The 22,861-nt window shown below is 41.3% G+C and overlaps 1 protein-coding gene across 1 annotated transcript in view; it reads right to left on the bottom strand.

Annotated features, from left to right (window-relative positions):
• The window catches only part of si:ch211-200p22.4 (phosphatidylinositol-binding clathrin assembly protein), a 60,406-nt gene that overhangs the window by 24,615 nt on the left and 12,930 nt on the right, over nucleotides 1–22,861 (bottom strand). Inside the window, 6 exon segments of the mRNA XM_052460030.1 lie at nucleotides 767–787; nucleotides 790–877; nucleotides 1,027–1,120; nucleotides 1,476–1,578; nucleotides 1,804–1,879; nucleotides 8,988–9,130. Coding sequence (XP_052315990.1) covers nucleotides 767–787; nucleotides 790–877; nucleotides 1,027–1,120; nucleotides 1,476–1,578; nucleotides 1,804–1,879; nucleotides 8,988–9,130 — 525 coding nt within the window.

The raw sequence follows: 22,861 nt of genomic DNA, 5'->3' as shown, positions 1-22,861 counted from the left end.
GAGACATACCGAGAGCGAGAGAGAGACATACCGAGAGCGAGAGAGAGACATACCGAGAGCGAGAGAGAGACATACCGAGAGCGAGAGAGAGACATACCGAGAGCGAGAGAGAGACATACCGAGAGCGAGAGAGAGACATACCGAGAGCGAGAGAGAGACATACCGAGAGCGAGAGAGAGACATACCGAGAGCGAGAGAGAGAGACATACCGAGAGCGAGAGAGAGACATACCGAGAGCGAGACATACCGAGAGCGAGAGAGAGACATACCGAGAGCGAGAGAGAGACATACCGAGAGCGAGAGAGACATACCGAGAGCGAGAGAGACATACCGAGAGCGAGAGAGAGAGAGACATACCGAGAGAGACAGAGAGAGACAGAGAGACAGAGAGACAGAGAGACAGAGAGACAGAGAGACAGAGAGACAGAGAGACAAAGTGTGAGAAGAGTAGAGTACAAATAAGCCATTAGTAGAGAGTGATAGGAGACAGAGGACCACTTATCACTTCAGAAATACATCACAACCTGTGAAAAGACAAACACACCGTACAGGGCATTGGCTGTCTGAGAGGCTAACATCACATAGTTAATCACATCAAATTGATGTAAGAACCTTGAGCTATGCCCTGGAAAGAACCCACATAATATGAATAGGATAAAACCCATAGAATTCCAATGAACCATTCTATTATACCATGATAATTACCCACCAGTACCAATAGTCCTGACGCTGGAGGCTTTAAATTTGACTATAGACCAGTCCTTACCCAGTAAGTTGATGACGCCTCGTTGTAGGCAGCAAACAGACGGATGGAGTCCTTGAACAACAGCATGAAGGCTGAGTTGATCACCCCGTTAGTTAACTCATTGGGGTTGGCCTGGAGAGAGGGTGGAAGAGAGCCATTCCCCCAAAGTTTTTTATTTATTTTTCATCTCAAACCTGACACCCATGTCCACCATTGGAATATGCACACATTCCATTGAATACACACACCCCTCCTCCACATGCACAAACACACCATGTTACCTGGAAGTCTAGCAGTGCGTCTAGTTGGTTCTGGATAATAGGAAGGGTCTTTATGAGCTTCTCTATGCTCATGGTACGCATCACACCGTCAATCCTGGAACATACACACACAAACCAAACATTTTGATTTAGTCCTTCTCTTTCTAGACTAATACTGGATTAGCTGGTTCTGACGGGATGCTAAGGAACATTTGACCCGATTCACACTATAAAACCAACCTGAACCGTACTCGGCTGCTTGGATATTTTCCTATCCAGCACGGTTCCAGGAACTACAGTGGTTGCGGAACCAGGCCAGCACAGTAGTGTGAAATAGACTAGATGTATGAAATGTTATGCAGCCTATTCGCTCTTCAATGTGGTAAAGTCTACAGCCACCAGCCTGTAAGACATGGTGATCTATTCATTCAGGTGTGTGCGTGAGTAAGTAAACATGTGTGCTTTCCTACCCTCTCTTCATCTTGGTAAAGTCCACAGCCACCAGCCTGTAAGACATGGCCTTTTCATTCAGATAGCGGCTGTACCGACGGATGAACGTAGACATGTCATAACCTGGGAGGGAGAGAAAGGAAGGAGAGGGTAAGAGGATAGAGAGAAAAGATAGACCACCGAGACTTTGAACCATCCTCATTTGACCAAAAACAGCACAGAACCCCCTCCCCCCTCCAGTAAAAACCTCCCACACCCCACTAAAACAAGAGAGAACCTGAGACCAAAGCAGTGTGTGTCTAATCATGCACTAGTATTATATGAGTGTTTGTATAAGATTTACCATACCTTGCAAAGCACCTTTGTCCAAGAAGTTGTTCAAGTTGAAGAGGGTGTTTCTAGAGGCCAGGTACTGGATGAGACGCTGAGAAGAGAGAAAGAACGGAAGAAAAAAGCGCCATAAGTCTCAGGTTAGATAAACAGCTATTGACTAAACAGGGTGGGAAAAATCCCATACATTGTGTCCCAAATGCCACCCTATTCCCCATGCAGTGCACTAATTTTGACCAGGGCCCAGGGCTCTTGTTTAAAGTAGTGCACTATATAGGGCACAAGGTGCCATTTGATATAAATCCCATCTTGTGTAATATCAACATAGTCTAGATTCAATTGGCAGGGATGAGGGACACACACACACGAAAAACATTGTCTGGCCTCATCCTCAGTAATGGGAAAACAGGGCTGGGAATTCCCAGAAAGAGGAGCGTTCTGCTGAGACATGAGCAGGCCTGAACGTGTACATCCCAGGCTGACGTTCCCCATCTAGTTTGGTGTTCCCAGTTCTAACCGAGCATCTCGGAATGCGGGGGATTCATGCTACGCCAGCTGACACGCTTCCAGCGACAGAGCACACACACAAACTAGCAGGCTTTTGTGTTCTCGTGCTTAGGAGTCAAGACAAGAAAGCGAGCGAGAAAACTTTACTTTTAGAAAGAGTGAACTCGTCTAAGAAAACATGAAATGAAGGAAAACTAAACATCCATCATATTTTCTCTTCAGCATTTCTCAGAGTAGGGAGGAAGAGTGGTTGTCATTTTTTTTTTAAAGAACTGGATTAAGAGCCGATAAAATGTGCGCTGCAGATTGTGAGTGCATTTGTCTGGCTAAGCATTTGTCCCGTGGCAAAGAAAAGTTTTTAAAGTATTGGCCCACGCAGTTAAAATTCTTAACCCCTTTTCTGCATCCCAAATGGCACACTATTTCCCTATTTAGTGCAATACTTTTGTCCAGAGCTCATAGGGTACAGTACACTATATAGGGAAATTTATTTGGGAAATACACCACTCTTTTTGGGGACATTTGGTTTCTTTATTGCAGTGAGGAATGTGACGTGTGTCAAACAGGGCTAAAACGGGGCAGTTCACACAGGCCGACAGGCGGAGAGAGAGAGCGAGCGAGCACGAGATAGATTGAGAGTGGAGCCCGACCAATATTGTCGGTCCATCGATATTAACTGGCCGATATTGGCCTTTTAGCGCTATATTGTATCAGCCGATATGTCTACAGATATAAAAAGGGAATGTCATGCTTATCTGAACACTTGCAGCCATTCTCATGATGTGTCATTATTGTCACAATGAATGAATAGTTATTGAACAAATGCTATTTCGGAAAGTAATTGATGAGAAATCAAGGTAACGTTGAGACATGAGACCCTACATGTACTGCCATAGCACTGCATTATGACACCATAGACTGCAGATAAAGATCGATGGAGAAACAAGTTGGAGCAGCAGTCTGCTCGCCCTTCAAATAATTCATGTTAGCATAACAGTCGACTGTCAGTGAAAACCTTATCCATTATTAATAAATCTACTGAATCTAAACTGAGAAAGAGCTAACGCTTTCCCCCAACCACTCTCTCATTCTGTCTATCTCCCACTGTCTCGATGGGTAAATCCCTCAACTTTAGAGACTTCTTTGCTTCTTCCCTACCCCGTGTCCTTTTCACAGCCATACACAAGTCAGTGGGATTCAAAAGGCATTGTTAAAGTAACTAGACTCAATAAAGTTAAACAAATAAGAGAAAGAATGAAAGGAATGTGTGTTGAAAGAGAAGAGTGTCTTTGGCAATGAGAACGTTTGCAATTACCAGGAAACCAAAAAGCAGTTATATGTTAACTGAAAAACCAACAGAAATTGAGTGATAATCCTTTAACACAAATCACACGCACACTCATTCCCACCACAGTGACAAAACACATGACGTAGAAGCCCGCTGATTAAGTCAGAGGATAGTGAGACGAAGTAGGAGAGAGTAGTAGGATATCTGACTGACAAATGGGTGGAGGTGAAAGAGACAGAGAGAGAGTAGAGTAAAAGAGAAAACGAAAAGAGGGAAACGGAGAGGGTGTAGAGAGCGAGACGGAGGATGTAGGTAGGGAAAGAGATGGACAGTGTTTATAAATAGTTTACCGGACAGTGAGACAGGGGGTGTTGTGTGTAGTAGGAGTAGTGACAGGGGAGTAATGGTGTGTGGGCTCCTGTTGTCACAAAGCAGGTTGATCTATACGACGACAAACAGGCACACATGTTGGTAGATGGAGCAGTACGAGGGGGTCAATGATGCAGCCAAACAATATGACTCACCGCTTGTGACGCTGATTTACCCCACTACATACACAACCTTTTTCTACCCCCTCTATAGATTACCAAGCAACGGCCCATTTACTCTTGAAGAATTACTCAGTAGTAGAGAGAGACACCTGTAGAAATGGTGAGGGGGAGCAAACAGGATATGCATTTAGATTCTCACTAGTCAATATGTATTGCAATTCAAGGTTCCAAACATATTGCACATTTTGATCAGTCATGGATAGAAAAGTGCTGAAAGAATGCTGGCTCACCATTTAAAAAGAAGTTAGAGAAGAAGCTAGAGAAGGAGAAATACTGGAGATTTGGAGCAGGTACAGCCAACTAGAGCTAGCTAACATTAACTAACAAACAAAGAACCCACACTAGTGAAAGTGCTGCGTGTGTGTACAAACATGTGTAACTCCCCTCATATAACTATCCAAAATAACTGTATGCAGCAATCTCGTGCTGGAATACAGTGATGTACATGTGCAGACCTGCTTGTCAAACGTCTCGTTCCAAAATCATGGGCATTAATACGGAGTTGATCCCCTTTTGCTGCTATGACAGCCTCCACTCTTCTGGGAAGGCTTTCCACTAGATGTTGGAACATTGCTGCGGGGACAGCCACAAGAGCATTAGTGAGTTCGGGAACTGATGTTGGGCCATTAGGCCTGGCTCACAGTCGGCGTTCCAATTCATCCTGAAGGTGTTCGATTGGGTTGAGGTCAGGGCTCTGTGCAGGCCATTGAAGTTCTTCCACACAGATCTAGCCACAAAGTTGGAAGCACAGAATCGTCTTACAATGTCATTGTATGCTGTAGCGTTAAGATTTCACTTCATTGGAACTAAGGCACCTAGCACGAACCACGGAAAAACAGTCACAGATTATTATTCCTCCTCCACCAAACAGTTGGCACTATGCATTGGGACAGATACCGTTCTCCTGGTATCCGCCAAACCCAGATTCGTCCGTCAGACTGCCAGATAGTGAAGTGTGATTCATCACTCCACTGCTCCAGGGTGTAATGACAGCGAGCTTTACACCACTGCAGACAACGCTTGGCATTGTGATCTTAGGCTTGTGTGCGGCTGCTAGGCCACGGTAACCCATTTCATGAAGCTCCCGAAAAACAGTTAATGTGCTGACGTTGCTTCCAGAGGCAGTTTGGAATGCAGTAATGAGCGTTGCAACCGAGGACAGACAATGTTTACGCACTACAGCACTTGGCATTCCTGTTCTGTGAGCTTGTGTAGCCTAACACTGAGCCGCTGTTGCTCCTAGACGTTTTCACTTCACAATAACAGCCCTTACAGTTGACCGAGGCAGCTCTAGCAGGATAGAAATATGCGGAACAGACTTGTTGGAAAGGTGGCATCCTATGACGATACCACATTGAAAGTCACTGAGCTCTTCAGTAAGGCAGTTTTACTGCCAATGTTTGTCTATGGAGATTACATAGCTGTGAGTTTGATTTTATACACCTGTCAGCAAAGCGTTTGGCCGAAATAGCCGAATTCACTAATATGAAGGGGTGCCCACATACACAAAATATACTAAAGTATCTTAGCTGAACTGAAGCATGCTGACGCCTTAACTTCTCTAGGGTAGGGGGATGAAAAGTGTGCCCAAATTAAACGGCCGGCTACTCAGGCCCAGAATATATGATGTGCATATTACTGGTAGATTTGGATATAAAACACTCTAAAATAGTGTCTGTGAGTTTGGCAGGCGAAAACATGAGAAAAATCCATTCAGGAAGTCGTTTTTTTTCTTTTTTTTCTATTCAATGCCATTACCGTATCCATTGACTTTAGAACTCAAATTGCAGTTCCTATGTCTTCCACTAGATGTCAAGTCTTTAGAAATTGTTTCAGGCTTGTATTCTGATAAGTAGTAGGACCAGTCTGAATGAGTGGACCCTTGTCCTGTCACAGAGCTTTTTAATGCCAAGAGTGCCTTTCTTGTTTACCTTTTATATTGATGACATTATTGTCCGGTTGAAATATTATAGATCATTTAGGCTAAAAACAACCTGAGGATTGAATAAACATCGTTTGACATGTGTCTATGAACTTTATGGATACAATTTGGATTTTTTTGTCTGCGTTTGAGCCTGTCGATTACTGAAGAAAACACAAACAAAACTGAGGTTTTTGCATATAGAGACTATCGAACAAAAGGTACATTTATTGAGTCAATTAATGTCTTCTCAGTGCAACAGTATGAAGATCATCAAAGGTAAGGGATTCATTTGATCTCTATTTCTGACTTGTGCAACTCTTCTACTTGGCTGGTTACTGTTTGTAATGATTTGTCTGCTGGGCTATGTTCTCAAATAATCGTAAGGAATGCTTTCGCCGTAAAGCATTTTTGTAAATCTGACACCGTGGTTGGATTCACAAGAAGTTCATCTTTAAACCTAGGTAAAACGTTTTATTTTCTGATTTTTTATAATGAGTATTTCTGTATTTGAATTTGGCACTCTGCAATCTGGAAGTTGGCCAGGTGGGACGCATAACATAGAGGTTGAGAGATGAGTGTTTGCTTATCTGTGAAGGACAAGGGTATCCTCTTGACTCATCATTCCTGTACACACCACTGTGTATCCACCCTATTATTCAGTACGCAATTTGTTCAAGGTCACTAGATGATTGTGCTTGGTGACCTCCATTAGAGTCAGTCTGACCCTCCACATACACAATAACAGATTCTCAGAGTTCTCCTCAGTCTCCCCTCTGACAACACTCACTGTCAGCACTTTTCTACAGCACTTTCTTTATTTCTCAGACACTCTTCCCCCTTCTATCTCTTCCTGTCTCTCACCATCGCTTTCCTCAGACTCTCTTTTCGCTCTCTCCCCTTCAATCAATCCCCTCGCGCTATGTACCTTTCTCTCTCAATTCATTCCCTCACCTCTTTCCCCCTCCCTCCTTCACTTCCTTTCGCTCCCATCCTTTTCTCCATTTCTCCTCCATTCACTCTGAGGGTTATTAGTAGTACTGACACTCTTCCAGTGCCGTCACTGAGGCAGAACGGTCCATTCAGTATCTGGGACAGCAGGGAAATGACTCATATAGTGTTAGTATATAACATACGCACACTATATGTCTTTCCCTCAGCAACACACACATTCACTACCCCCCTCAAGGTAGGAAGGAGCATGTGCTTAGCATCAGCACTTTAACAGCGTCCTCCCTCTTGCCCAGCCAGCCATGGTTCTCGGTCTGACTCTGTCATGCTTATTGTCATATGTTTGCATTGGTACAAAAAGGTCTGTCTACACTCACCACACACACACACACACACACACAGGAGACGACTGGGACAAACACTCAAGAGGACTGTACACACACACCCCACTAGCCATGGTAGAAGTGTGCACATACATTTCCGTGTACAACAGGAAAACACCCCTTGATCCAATAAGATATTGACTGCTCATTAATTCGGCATTACAACACACTCCCCAAAGAATGCATGGGACTGTTTCTTGGCTGAGCTTTATAGAAAAAAATCTCAGATGGGGGAGAAGAGAGCTGGAGGGAAAGGGAGAGAAAAAAGGAGCGAGAGAGAAAAAAGGAGCAAGATGAAGAAATAACTGGTCAGGTCAGAGAGAAAAGAGCAGGTGAAGAATGAGGCATATTGATTTTGGCTCGTTGGACTAAAACTTTACAGCACAATGCTGCCAATAGCGGTTCAAAATATTGCCCAGCCAGACCATTACTACTGTTCCAGCAGATGGGCGTTATTACTGAGGTAGTGTAAAGCATAGCACAGAGACATTTCGACCAACCTTTACTTGGCAATACTTCCTCAATTCCCGACTTGGAAGACAACGCATGTCTTTTAAAACTTCCATGGCTAGTTGCACGTGGTTCGTTTGAATTTTAAAAATGATTTGCTTATTTTTTGCTCCATGAAGTAATCCAACAATGGGTATGCAGCCATCTTGTCTATTTCAAATTTTCTCATTTAAATATTCTCATTGATCAAGGCAGGCTGACATTCAGGTAAATTTGCCAGTGGCACACCGGGTCAGTGCCAACAGAGCTACTAGGCCGAATTAATTTTTTTAAATTTTAAATGCAGTTTCGGGTCAAGATATGACTGGAAAGCGAATGATGCGTGCATAATTTCAATAGTAGGTGATTTTATCTATCATTAGCAGGCTGAGCAAATAGACAGTACAGGGTTCATACAGACATTGGCAAATCAAATTCAAGGACTTAAGTACTTCTTCATGGACCTACATGGTATATATTTAAGGACCTAAATATATATATATTTAATTATTGTAATAGCCTATAGAAAAAAATGTATGCAAAAAAAAGTATGCATTACAACAAAGAATACATTTTCTCAATAGGCCTACACAATGGCATTATGCATTGACAGCATGCTCCTGACACAAACACACTAATGAAGTCTGCCCATGTGGTAGCTAGTCTTGCCATTGGAGATGTTCCGGAGATATTGAAGGGTTATTGTATCACGTTTTAAAATCAGAAAGTGACCAAAAACCAGGTTCCCTTTGTCATGGAACACTTTGCATGGAAAACCAAGTTGAAGTCAGCATTCGATTTGTTCTTGCTCATAATAACCGCACATGGCTAGCAACAGACTAGCGCAACACCCTTAACAAGGGCCTTCCTGGTAATATGCAGCCTCTGTGTTAAAATGCTTGCTTTTTCTATTGATGACTGTGGCTCTGTTGTGCTAATTTTTTACAGTTGATAGACAAATTTGGCACTGCTACAATTTTATATTTGCAATTTATTAATTTATTATTATTATTATTATTAGTATTTACAATAGCCTAGGCATATATGCTTTATTCTAGCCAAATGCTCTAACTGCTAGGCTACATGCCTGTGTGTGTGTGTGTTCCACTCACCTCATTGCCGTACATCATGAGGTGGTGTGTAGTGATGAGGGCTTTGAAAACCACCACCCAGCTACTATTGGCTGTTCTCTCAAACAGTGTGTCTGCCAGCTGGGGTACAGAGACGTTCATCTCATTGGTGCAGTGGATCAGGTCTGAAACACACACGAGACAAAGGCGGTTAGACACAGTATAGGGACACAGTCAGACACACGTCCTTTTCATCTCATTCAGGTCAGGAGGAGGGAGAGAGAGTTAGACACACAAAGACAGAGCGGCACACAAACATCATAAGATACTGTACAGACAGAGAGCTGGTGAGATCAGGGACAGTATGCAGATTAGAGATCAAGGACAAAAACGCTCTCACACACACAGTGGTGTGACCGTGAAACTGTATGAAAGGTAAAGGAGGTAATAGGGGATTTCAGGACAAGGAACACACACAAGCGTGTTGTCGGACACACACCCACAGTACAGTCCAGAGACAAACATATAGCCAATACTAGAACAAATACGCCTGTGTAAATAGACAACATACAGTACAGAGGACAGTAGCTAAACATAAGCCTATTATGAGAACATGTTTGATGTAGAGCTAGCCTGATCAATTAAACATCACTCTACATAAACAATACTGGAATATACATGGAACGAAACCTTACAAAATGAGAACGAGTGGAATTCATAGAATGAGGCATTCCAATTCTAAAGCAGGGCCCTACAGTGCATGCATTTTAGTCACATAAGGGCCAAAATATTTTGCTCTTTGACATATTTTTTTATATTTAGGAACACCAGTACATATAGCAAAATTATGGAGTCTAGCTTTATTACCTTGTATTTTTTATGCTCCAAAATGTCCTTGTGCACGCCTACATTCTTAACAACTTTTACTGCCACCAACTCATTCTCTGCATGTCATTAATGTAGATTTTATAATAAGGCTACATCCATTCTATTTCAATGGTAAAACTCCCTTCATCCGGTCTCCACCTATCCCTTTCCACTAGAGGTCGACCGATTAATCGGAATGGCCGATTAAAAGTTTTCATAATCAGAAAGCGGTATTTTTGGACACCGATTTGGCCGATTATTATTTTTTACACTTTTATTTAACTAGGCAAGTCAGTTAACACATTCTTATTTTCAATGACTGCCAAGGAACAGTGGGTTAACTGCCTTGTTCAGGGGCAGAACGACCGATTTGTACCTTGTCAGCTAGGGAATTCAATCTTGCAACCTTATAGTCAAACGATCTAACCACCTGCTTTACATTGCACTCCACGAGGAGCCTGCCTGTTACGCGAATGCAGTAAGAAGCCAAGGTAAGTTCCTAGCTAGCATTAAGCTTATCTTATAAAAAACAATCAATCATAATCACTAGTTAAACTAGTAATATCAACCATCTAGTGTCCTGCGTTGCATATAATCGATGCGGTGCACATTCGCGAAAAAGGACTGTCGTTGCTCCGTGTATCTTACCATAAACAATACTTTTCTTAAAATCAATACACAAATATATTTTTAAACCTACATATTTAGTTAATATTGCCTGCTAACATTCATTTATTTTAACTAGGGAAAATGTGTCACCTCTCTAGCAACAGAGTCAGGGTATGTGCAGCAGTTTGGGCCACCTTGCTCGTTGCGAACTGTGTGAAGACTATTTCTTCCTAACAAAGACAGCCAACTTCACCAAACGGGGGATGATTTAACAAAAGCGTATTTGCGGAAAAAAGCACAATCGCTGCACGACTATCTAACCATAAACATCAGTGCCTTTCTTAAAATCAATACACAGAAGTATATATTTTTTAAACCTGCATATTTAGCTAAAAGAAATCCAGGTTGGCAGGCAATATTAACCAGGTGAAATTGTGTCACTTCTCTTGCGTTCATTGCATGCAGAGTCAGGGTATATGCAACAGTTTGGGCCGCCTGGCTCGTTGCGAACTAATTTGCCAGAATTCTACATAATTATAACATTGAAGGTTGGACCGTGCCCCAGGACTACCTGACATGATGGCTCCTTGCTGTCCCCAGTCCACCTGACTGTGCTGCTGCTCCAGTTTCAACTGTTCTGCCTTATTATTATTCGACCATGCTGGTCATTTATGAACATTTGAACATCTTGGTCATGTTCTGTTATAATCTCTACCCGGCACAGCCAGAAGAGGACTGGCCACCCCACATAGCCCGGTTCCTATCTAGGTTTCTTCCTAGGTTTTGGCCTTTCTAGGGAGTTTTTCCTAGCCACCGTGCTTTTACACCTGCATTGTTTGCTGTTTGGGGTTTTAGGCTGGGTTTCTGTACAGCACTTTGAGATATCAGCTGATGTACGAAGGGCTATATAAATAAATTTGATTTGAAGGTTGTGCAATGTAACAGGAATATTTAGACTTGGATGCCACCCGTTAAATAAAATACGTAACGGTTCCGTATCACTGAAAGAATAAACGTTTTGTTTTCGAGATGATATGATCGAATCCGGAAACTATTAATGACCCAAGGCTCGTATTTGTGTGTTATTATGTTATAATTAAGTCTGTGATTTGATAGAGCAGTCTGAGTAATGGTAGGCACCAGCAGGCTCGTAAGTAGTTATTCAAACAGCACTTTTGTGCATTTCGCCAGCAGCTCTTCGCAATGCTTCAAGCATTGCGCTGTTTATGACTTCAAGCCTATCAACTCCAGAGATTAGGCTGGTGTAACCGATGTGAAATGGCTCGCTAGTGAGCGGGGTGCGCGCTAATAGCGTTTCAAACCTCACTCGCTCAGACTTAGAGTAGTTGTTCCCCTTGCTCTGCAAAAGGGCCGTGGCTTTTGTGGAGCGATGGGTACAGCTGCTTCGAGGGTGGCTGATGTCTATGTGATCCTGGTTCGAGCACAGGGAGGAGCGAGGAGAGGGACGGAAGCTATACTGTTACACTGGCAATACTAAAGTGCCTATAAGAACATCCAATAGTCAAAGGTTAATGAAATACAAATTGTATAGAGGGAAATAGTCCAATAATTCCTATAATAACTACAACCTAAAACTCCTTACCTGGGAATATTGAAGACTCATGTTAAAGCTTTCATATGTGCTCATGTTCTGAGCAAGGAACTGAAACGTTAGCTTTCTTACAAAGCACATATTGCACTTTTGCAATATTGCACTTTTGTTTTTGCATTATTTAAACTAAATTGAACATGTCTCATTATTTCTGTTAACAGTCTTCGTGGACCACTGCTCTGTTCTACATCTTGGATTTTCCCTCACACTTTTAGAAGTAAAATAGAAGTGAACAGATACATTTCCCAGATTGACCTTCTCCTGTAACACATACATACATATACATACATACATACATATATAGTATGTTACAGGAGAAGGTCAATCTGGGAAATTATATATATATATATATAAACACAGGTACGCTCTTTACCATCACTGTTGTCACAGTGAAACACACGAGATGTGAGGTGATCGTCAAAGAAGTGTAAAAAATTGTCATTTTAATCCATAGAGACGTGAAGGAGAAGCTCGTCGGATGTTGATCTCTTCTCGGCTGGGTCCTCATTGGGACCAAAGTTCCTTGTTGTTGCACTACGGTGCATCAGTTGGGCTACAGGTGATAGGGCTAAATTGATTTTATTGATGTATTATATTAAGTCAAAATAAGTTAATTCAGTATTGTTGTAATTGTCATTATTACAAATAAAAACATTTAAAAATATATATACATTTTTTTATATTTTTTTTATATATCGGCTGATTAGTCGGTATCGGCTTATTTGGTCCTCCAATAAATTGGTATTAGTGTTGAAAAATCATAAAATCGGTCGACCTCTAATATAAATACTATATATAAAAACAGATCTGGCAACAGACCCCCTGTAGTACCCCCACAGACACCAGTTTGAGAACACTAGAGATTCCACAACAGGGGAAATGCAGAGAGATGAACAGTAAGAGACAAAGAGGGGAGTGTGTGTCTGTCTGTAGTACACAGCTGTATTGTTCCTTCCAGCATGGTTCAACAGGGAACCACAGGGCAGGCAGGACCTTTTCCCTCTGGATAGCAGTGGTCAGTACACATAATGGGCAGCTCCTGGTACAGGCCTGAACTTCGGACTCTTACCTCACACACAGTAAAGGACTATAGGCTGGGTGAGGGAGAGGCAAAGGACTGTGGTGTGAGAGATGGTGCAAACAACTGGAGAGGAAGGATAGCTAGGCCAATGGACATGAAGTCAGTCATCCTCTTCCAAACATTTGAAATCTCCTTCAAGCCTCTACCTAACACTGTACATAAAATAAAATAAAAATCTTGCTCAAATCAACAATGAAGGACAGTCAGGGGACGAGGACAGGAATCTGTTGAAGACTATTCAGATGCAGCCCTAGAGTGAGAGTTGAGTAGAGGTAAAGAAGAGGTAAAGTCAATTGTAGCCCACGGTAGCTTGCAGTGCCTAAATCTAAAGACACTGTATACCAAACACTGTCAGGTAGATTATTTTTTTAAATGTAAAAGCCCAAATGTTTTTTTTTCCCTATCATAAACACTTTTTTTATATATAATTGATGAGCATCCTTAATGTTTCGAAAAACAAGAAATTTATTACTAAGAAATAATGTGGTATAATGCTCAATTTAATGACATCACCTGTGCCTGTGAGAATCTCACTAGTACAGGCCGACTGTCTCTTTTTGCTAGCAGTGGAAGCAAACTCAAACATTGAAAAGCAACCTAGCTTGTGAAAACAATGTAAATATATTTTTAAAAAGGAATAAGTCTCAACTTCAGTAGACTTAAATAAATTAGACTGCACTTCACTCACAATGCTCGTAGGCCCCAAGACGGGCAGTGTTGCTGTGCAAGGTGGGATAGCTATAACGTTACAATTAAGATTTTTGTGCAATACCAAATATGAAACAAAATGTCAGAAATACTTTTTAAAACAGCGACTGCAGCATTTATTTGGCTATAAATCACAACTTGCACTAGTGCCCATACTTCACTATTTTTATGAAATACCCAGAGTGTGACCACCCGTCAATGTGGCTGGTGAATTAGACATTCCTACCTGCCAAAGCCTAAATCTACCTGCAGTTGGCAGGTAGCGGGTGTTCATTTTAGGACCTGGTGGCTAGCCTGAAATGTGGTCAGACCAGTGTTTCCGCTGCAGTCATTTTGCTGTGGCGCTGCGCTAATTCAAAATCATTGCCACCACGCCAAAAAAAGGACCATGAACACATGGCACACTTTGAAGATGCTAGAACAGTCCACATTTACTATAGCTCTGCAAAGAAAATTAAAAATAAATAAATTAGTCATGTTTTTTCTCAACTCCTAAATATGCATGAACTGCACCATTTTAAACCCAGTTTTAAGCAGGTTACCGCTCTGCAATTCACCATGAGCACATAGGGAAGAGTAGGGCTAAATGTATCACGGGTCAATTGTAGGCTAACTGCCACTCTACCTCAAAATAATTTGTGATGAGACAGATTACATTTTTAATTGCGCAAGAGTCGTGGCAACCAGGGAAAGTGTTGAGGGGGACATAGTGGTTTCTGTGAGAAGTACAGGCAGGGGGTGTGTAGCAGTCACCCTAACAAGTAGGCCTACAATTATATTCACTGATTATGCAAGTTTTCAGACATTAATAGTTAGACAGATTGATGAATTTTAAAAGATCACATTTGAGATCTGGCTAATGATTAGCCCAATAGGGTAAAAACATAAAGGAAAACCCATGCTAAAGCCTATTTATTTAGAGCCACTACGGTGCATCAGTTGGGCTACAGGTGATAATGCTTATTGCTAATAGCATACAATAGCATTCCACCTGGTACCCTCCTTCCCACCCCCCACTGCTACACATTTTTCCAGAGGGTACACTGGGTCAGACAGCTGAGGAAGTAAAGACAGACAGCGGGGCAGGTGAGAGAAAGGAGGGTACCAGATGGAAGGCAGACTACATCTGGTCATCTATCTAAACTAGCTAGTGGGAAGATTTTTTTTTTTTTAAATGAGCACCTTGTATATCTTAATCTCCTGCTGCCTCTCTGACTGCCTGCCTCAAACACACACCGAGAAGAGGACTTCCCTGCTTGCATACACAAATTCCTCTACAAGAGAGATAGAGGGAAAGACAGATGGTTTAGAAATAGCTTGAGTCTATAAAGATAATCCTCTCCCTTTTAATCTCCTTTTCTGTCTCCTCCGTGACTTGTCTTTCCCCGTTTTAGATTACCCAGCGTTTCCGTTCTCATGACGACCCAGGCATGATAGTTAAAAACCACATCTGCGTGGAAGAAAATCTAGATTCATCCACAACACAATGGAATGTCTGTCTTTGTAGAAGGATGAAACATGGAACATTCCATAATACCAAAACAATAATTCTGCTACCACAGGCGCTGGTGAAAAGATCAATTGCTTATTGGAGCTAATCTATTTTCAGTTCTGATACATCAAGGGAGGGGAGGGTTGTGTGTGTGGTGTGTGTGGTGTGTGGTGTGTGGTGTGTGTGTGTGAAAAGGAAACCAGAGCATGGAGCTGCTGAGAAAGAAGCCAAATCCATTCTGAACTGGAGCCACTGCTGTTCTGTATGCCTTCCTAACAATCCAACTGAATCATGTATTCAAATCTAATTACGCCTGTGATGTGAATAAAGCTACATTTCTCCTATTGAATCTCTGCAGCAGGTTACAATTTCTGAAAGAATTTATGCCAAACCAAGAGATAAAACGTCAGTCCAGGGGAGTAGGAGTTCTGATCTACAGTGGTTCTTCCTTTAAAAAGTTGTGTTGTACTGCAGCACAGCTTGTGGACTGCCTCAATTCTATGGCACGTTATTTAAGTGTCAGCCATTGTTGCCATTAATGGTAGTTAGTGCTAGTTTGCCCACCAAAGGGCATCTTTGAGAAGCAAAGTTAGGCCTACAGTGCCATGTCATTTCTAAGAGTCAATTGAAGCCTGGAATAGAACAGACTATATAATGATTTTTGAGATCAATCTAATTTGATGAATAATATTATTTTTTATTCCTGCAAAAAAAAAAATGCATTTCTTACTGTACTGTGTTTTATTTACAGTAGTAATGGACAGCTTGATCCATCCAGATGTTTTTACAAAAAAGCCATTTAGTGGGCTAAACAAAAGAGGATGGGAGAAGAGAACAATTGCCTCTTCAAAAATGTAATAGGGTACATTTAAAGTGGCTCCTGCAATAGTCCATTGTCCTGCTGAAAGCCCATCAAGGGTGGGTGGCAATGTATTAGGCCCATCAAGGACACACTGTCCACAAACAGAAGGTGGACAAGCTCACAGGTGTGCCTGGCATGGATTTGAACATCCATTTGTTTCCCTCTTAATAAAACTCCGCCAATACCACCTGGCTCTGGAAAATGCATCATCTGATTAATTTTAAACAATCAGCAGGACAATAAGGGAATAAATAAAAATGACAGCTGTACAAGGGACTGGTCTTGATAAATCAAACTATTTCATTGATTTATTTGGAAATGTTAAATTAATTAACATTTCCAAATAAATAAATAAAATAGTTTGATTTATCAAGACCAGTCCCTTGTACACGCTGTCATTTTTATTTAAACCCTTAATTGTCCTTTAGCCTTGATTGTTTATTTAATAACATGAGCATTTTCCAGAGTATCTTTATCATTATTTTATTAAACGAAAACAAATTATGTTCAAATCCATGCCAGGCACACCTTTGAGCTCTGAACTCCACCTTCTGTTTGTTGACAGTGTAAAACTTATAGTACCTACCCACATTGATGGGCTTTCAGCCCAATGGACTCTTACAGGAGCCAGGGACTTTAAATGTACACTATTACATTTTTAAAAGGTTGTCTCTTCTCCCATATTGTTTGCTAATAGCCCATCCTAAATGTTGTTTCTAACCACAGGCTGATGGAAAAACAAAATGCCTCAGCTGGGATTTACTTAGGCCTAAAGAAATAAAACACAGAATATCTAATGGGTTTTTTAGAATTGTAATGCAGGATTAATAATAATAATAGTAGTTGGGTAACAGATTGATCTCAGAATTCATTAAGAGGCTGTTCTTCCATCTTCAATTTAAACTCTTCAGAAGGTTAATGGCACTGTAGGTTTAACCTCTTTGGGTTAGGGGGCAGTATTTTGACGTCTGGATGACAAGCATGCCCAAAGTAAACTACCGGTTACTCAGGCACAGAAGGATATGCATATAATTGGTAGACTTGGATAGAAAACTAAAGTTTCTAAAACTGTTAAAATAATGTCTGCGAGTATAACAGCACTGATATGACAGGCGAAAACCAGAGGACAAACCATCCAGAAAAAAAAAGAAATTCAGCCCACCATTGATTCCTATGGCTGTCATTTTTAATATTAAGGGAATTACCTCCCAGATTTCATTTCCTAGGGCCTCCCCTAGATGTCAACAGTCTTTAGAAAGAGTTTCAGGCTTGTTTTTGGAAAAAATGAGCTAGAACTTGTAGTTTTTCTAAGTGGCTCCCGTTTTGGCTGTAGTGTTTGTTATGCGTTCTGGTAAATGTGCGTATTTTGCTGTTTATCTCCGGTGACAATAACGATTCTCAGTCATAAATTGTATCATTTATTTACATATTAGGGTACCGGAGGCTTGATTATAAACGTTGTTTGATTAATTTTGTATGCATTTTGAAGGAGGGAAACCGGTGGATTATTGAATGAAGCGCACCAGCTAAATTGAGTTTGGGGGACATATAGAAGGACTTTATCGAACAAAATGACCATTTGTGATGTAGCTGGGACCTTTTGGAGTGCCAACAGAAGAAGATCTTCAAAGGTAAGATTTATTTTATTGTTATTTCTGACAATCGTGGCGCATCTGCCTGGTTGGAAAATGTTAATGCTTTTGTGTGCTGGGTGCTGTCCTCAGATAATCGCATGGTGTGCTTTCGCCGTAAAGCTGACGTCCCACCTCGACAACAGCCAATGAAATTGCAGGGCGCCAAAATCAAAACATTACTCAAACATACAAGTATTATAGACCATTTTAAAGACAAACATCTTGTAAATCCAACCACAGTGTCCGATTTCAAAAAGGCTTTACGGCGAAAGCACACCATGCGATTATGTTAGGTCAGCGCCTAGTCTCAGAAAACCATACAGCCATTTTCCAACCAAGGAGAGGGCTCACAAAAATCAGACATAGCGATTAACTTAATCACTAACCTTTGATGATCTTCATCAGATGGCACTCATAAGACTTCATGATACACAATACATGTATGTTTTGTTTGATAAAGTTCATATCCAAAAATCTCAGTTTACATTGGCGCGTTGTGTTCAGAAATGCATGGTCGGAAACAAACATCCCCTGAAAGTGCAGAGAGCCACATCAAATTACAGAAATACTCATCATAAACATTGATCTAAGATACAAGTGTTTAACATACATTTAAAGATAAACTTCTCCTTAATGCAACCGCTGTGGCAGATTTCAAAAAGGCTTTACGGCGAAAGCACACAACAAGATTATGTTAGGTCTGTGCCTAGCCACAAAAACCATACAGCCATTTTCCAGCCAAGGAGAGGGCTCAAAAAAGTCGGAAATAGCATTAAAATGAATCACTTACCTTTGATGATCTTCATCTGGTGGCACTCCCAGGTCTCCATGTTAAACAATGAATATTTGTTTTGTTCGATAATGTCTCTCTTTATGTCCATAAACCTCAGTTTTGTTGGTGTGTTTAGTTCAGAAATCCAAAGGCACAATGCACGCTCTCAACATCATGACGAAAAGTCAAAAAAGTACAATAAAAGTTAGTAGAAACATGTCAAACGATGTTTAAAATCAATCCTCAGGTTGTTTGTCATAAATAATCAATAATATTTCAACCGACCAAAAGCTTCGTCACTCGAAAAGGATAAACAAGAAATGCGTGCTCCCGATCACGCGCAGGACTCAAGGCTGGAAATTTCCACTGGCCTCTCATTGAAAGTGCTGTATCTCCCTAATTTTTCAGAGTAAAAGCCTGAAACAATGCCTAAAGACTGGCCACATGTAGAGGAAGCAATAAATATCGTGAACTGGGTCCTAAAGTCTTTGTATGGTGTATAGGATTTCAATGGAAAAACAGCCTTTCAAAATAGTTTTTCCTGGTTGGATTTTCCTCAGGTTTTCATCTGACATCAGTTCTGTTATACTCACAGACATTATTTTAACAGTTTTAGAAACTTGAGTGTTTTCTATCCAAATCGACTAATTATATGCATATCCTAGCTTCTGGGTCTAAGTAGCAGGCAATTTAATTTGGGCACACTTCTCATCCAAAATTCCGAATGCTGCCCCCTACCCTAGTGAAGTTAACGGATGTATGACACTTGTATTTTCCTCAATGTTGAATATTACTATTTCTGTCATTTGAATTTCGCACTCTGCAGATTCCCCCGGAAGTTGTTGAGATGGGACGCTAGCATGCCAATGAACCACAAGAAGTTACAGGTCTCATCAACAATATCTCAAGCCCACGTGCTGGTGATTAGCCAGCTAAGCTTTATATTTTAAGTTTAGCAAACTTGAATCTATTTTTTAGCTAACAAGGTTGATTAATTTAATTGTTATGAACACACCCTTCTCAAATCAAATTTTATTTCACACACGCCAAATACAACAGGTGTAGATCTTAGTGAAATGCTTCCTTACAAGCCCCTATCCAACAATGCAGTTAACCTCTTAAGACTCTAGGGGCAGTATTTCATTTTTGGATAAAAAGACGTGCCCGTTTTAAGCGTAATATTTTGTCACGAAAAGATGCTCGACTATGCATGGAATTGATAGCTTTGGAAAGAAAACACTGACGTTTCCAGAACAGCAAAGATTTTCACTGTGAGTGCCCTAGAACAAAAGCTTCAGGCAAAACCAAGATGTTTCTGCAACCAGGAAATGAACAGGATTTCTGAGGCTACGTTTTGCATTATCTCCTTATATGGCTGTGAATGCGACAGGAATGAGCCTACCCTTTCTATCGTTTCCCCAAGGGGTCTGGAGCATTGTGACGTATTTGCAGGCATATCATTGGAAGATTGACCATAAGAGACTACATTTGCCAAGTGTCCGCACGGTGTCCTGCGTGGAAATTGGTGCGCAAAACTCAGCTGCTGGTATTTTTCCATGGGATTCTGAGAAAAACCATGCTTCCACGAACGGCATATCAATGAAGAGATATTTGACAAAACACCTTGAAGATTGATTCAAACAACGTTTGCCATGTTTTGTTCGATATTATGGAGTTAATTCGGAAAAAAGTTTGACGTTTAGGTGACTGAATTTTCGGTACAGTAGCCAAATGTGTAGTAACAAAACGGAGCGATTTGTACTACACAAAGAATCTTTCAGGAAAAACTGGACATCTGCTATGTAACTGAGAGTCTCCTCATTGAAACATCTGAACTGAGAGTCTCCTCATTGAAACATCTGAAGTTCTTCAAAGGTAAATTATTTTATTTGATTCCTTTGCTGGTTTTTGTGAATATGTTGCGTGCTAAATGCTACACTAAATGCTAAGCTACCCATCAACACTCTTACACAAATGATTGATTTTCTATGGTTCAAAAGCATATTTTGAAAATCTGAGATGACAGTGTTGTTAAGAAAAGGCTAAGCTTGAGAGCAGGCATATTCATTTCATTTGCGATTTTTAGAAATTGTTAACGTTGCGTTATGGTAATGAGCTCAGCCTCATGTAGTCACGATACCGGATCCGGGATTGCTCGGCGCAAGAGGTTAGGAAAAATACCCCCCAGAAATTAATTAAATAATTGAAGAGCAGCAGTAAAATAACAATATCGAGGCTATATACAAGGGGTAACGGTACAGAGTCAATGTACGGGGGCACCAGATAGAGGTAATATGTCCATGTAGGTAGAGCTATTAAATTGCCTATGCATAGATAAGAGAGTAGAAACAGTATAAAAGAGGCAAGTGGCAATAGAAATAGTCTGGGTAGCCATTTGATTAGACGTTCAGGAGTCTTATGGCTTGGGGGTAGAAGCTGTTAAATTAAGAAGCCTCTTGGACCTAGGCTTGGTGCTCCAGTACTGGTTGCCATGTGGTAGCAGAGAGAAGTCAAATGACTAGGGTGGCTGGAGTTTGACCATTTTTAGGGCCTTCTGACACCGCCTGGTATAGAGGTCCTGGATGGCAGGAAGCTTGGCCCCAGTGATGTACTGGGCCATACGCACTACCCTCTGTAGTGCCTTGCGTTTGGAGACCGAACCGTTGTCATACCAGGCAGTGATGCAACCCGTCAGGATGATCTCAATGGTGCAGCTGTAGAACCTTTTGAGAATCTAAGGACCCAGGCCAAATCTTTTCAGTCTCCTGAGAAGGGAATTGTTTCTCCGTGCCCTATTCACGACTATGTTGGTGTGCTTGGACCATGATAGTTTGTTGGTGATATGGACACCAAGAAACTTGAAGCGCTCAACCTGCTCCACTACAGTCCCATCGAATAGAATAGGAGCGTGCTCGGTCCTCCTTTTCCTGTAGAGCACAATCTCCTTTGTCTTGATCACGTTGAGGGAGAGGTTGTTGTCCTTGCACCACACAGTCAGGTCTCTGACAACCTCACTATAGGCTGTCTCATCGTTGTCGGTGATCAGGCCTACCACTGTTGTCTCATCTACAAACTTAATGGTGTTGGATTCATGCCTGGCCGTGCAGACATGAGTGAACAGGGAGTACAGGAGAGTACTGGGCACGCACCCCTGAGGGGCCCCCATGTTACCTACCCATAACTTCTGTCTTCAACTGTTTGAAAAGCAAGTTAGTCTGCCCACTTTGTTCAGATGTTGAAATAAAGTGGCCTACCTTATTTCTCTTTGCCAATTCATTATATAATAATGTTTTAGGCTTATTGCACATTTATCAAACAGCTATTATAACAGTCTTTGGCTAAAATGCTTCTAGCAGTACGTGGAACCCAAATGCTGCACGCAACAAACTGAGCATTCATTTGGATACTCTAGTTTTAGTAGTGTCTGCTCTACAAGCAATTTGAGTTAGTTGAGACATAAAATGGGTATCGTTAAAAAAGTTCTCTATTACAGTAAAATAATGTCTCAGTGTGTGTGTGTGTGTGTGTGCGCGTGTGTCCATATGACCAATTCAGTTGGACCAAACTTCAAATGCAAATAGCAAGTTGAAACCGCTCATCAAAGAGGAAAGTTGACCTCTCAACTTTGTTGGTGTGAGAGTCAGGGGGAAGGGAAAGATTTTTTAAATCTAACCCAATAGATCTCCTTGAGACAAGCTAGTTAGCAACCGCCAAGAAGAGGACGAGGACAATTTGTGCATAAAGTTATTCATTAGGAAAACGCCCACTACCTTGTGCACTCGTCCTAAACAAAGTAATCTCTATAAATAATTATGGAAATTCCACCAAACTCAGTGCACTCTGTTACAGATTCTAGTTTTGGAAACAGAAAACTTTATGGAGTTCAAATGTTTCATTGATAAGAAAATGTGCAGAATGTCGGCCAAAAATCCATCTCGCTCCATCTTCTCCCACTGGGCTTCCTCTCACTACCAAGTATGGTAGTGAGAGGAAACGCCAAACGGATGCTTCATGATGTCTCATTATTCTATCTGTGGAAAAGGTCTTGGTGTGTGTGTGTAAACCATAGAGGAAGAGGCAAAGCACTCTCGGTAACATCTGTCCAAAATAAAGCCAATGCACTTCTATGGGCTTATTTTGGTTCTAAGCTTGTCGCCTGCCTTTCCGCTTTTGGGTAAACGACTCCCATTGTTAACTTCTTGCGACTAGCAATCCCGTATCCGGGGGGGTACTCAAAGCCTCAAACGCATTACCATAACGCAACTTTTCCTATTCATGA

Source organism: Oncorhynchus keta, chromosome 13 (assembly GCF_023373465.1).
Source record: "Oncorhynchus keta strain PuntledgeMale-10-30-2019 chromosome 13, Oket_V2, whole genome shotgun sequence".
Classification (NCBI taxonomy): Eukaryota; Metazoa; Chordata; class Actinopteri; order Salmoniformes; family Salmonidae; genus Oncorhynchus; species Oncorhynchus keta.
This window is presented reverse-complemented; position numbering and strand designations above follow the sequence as displayed.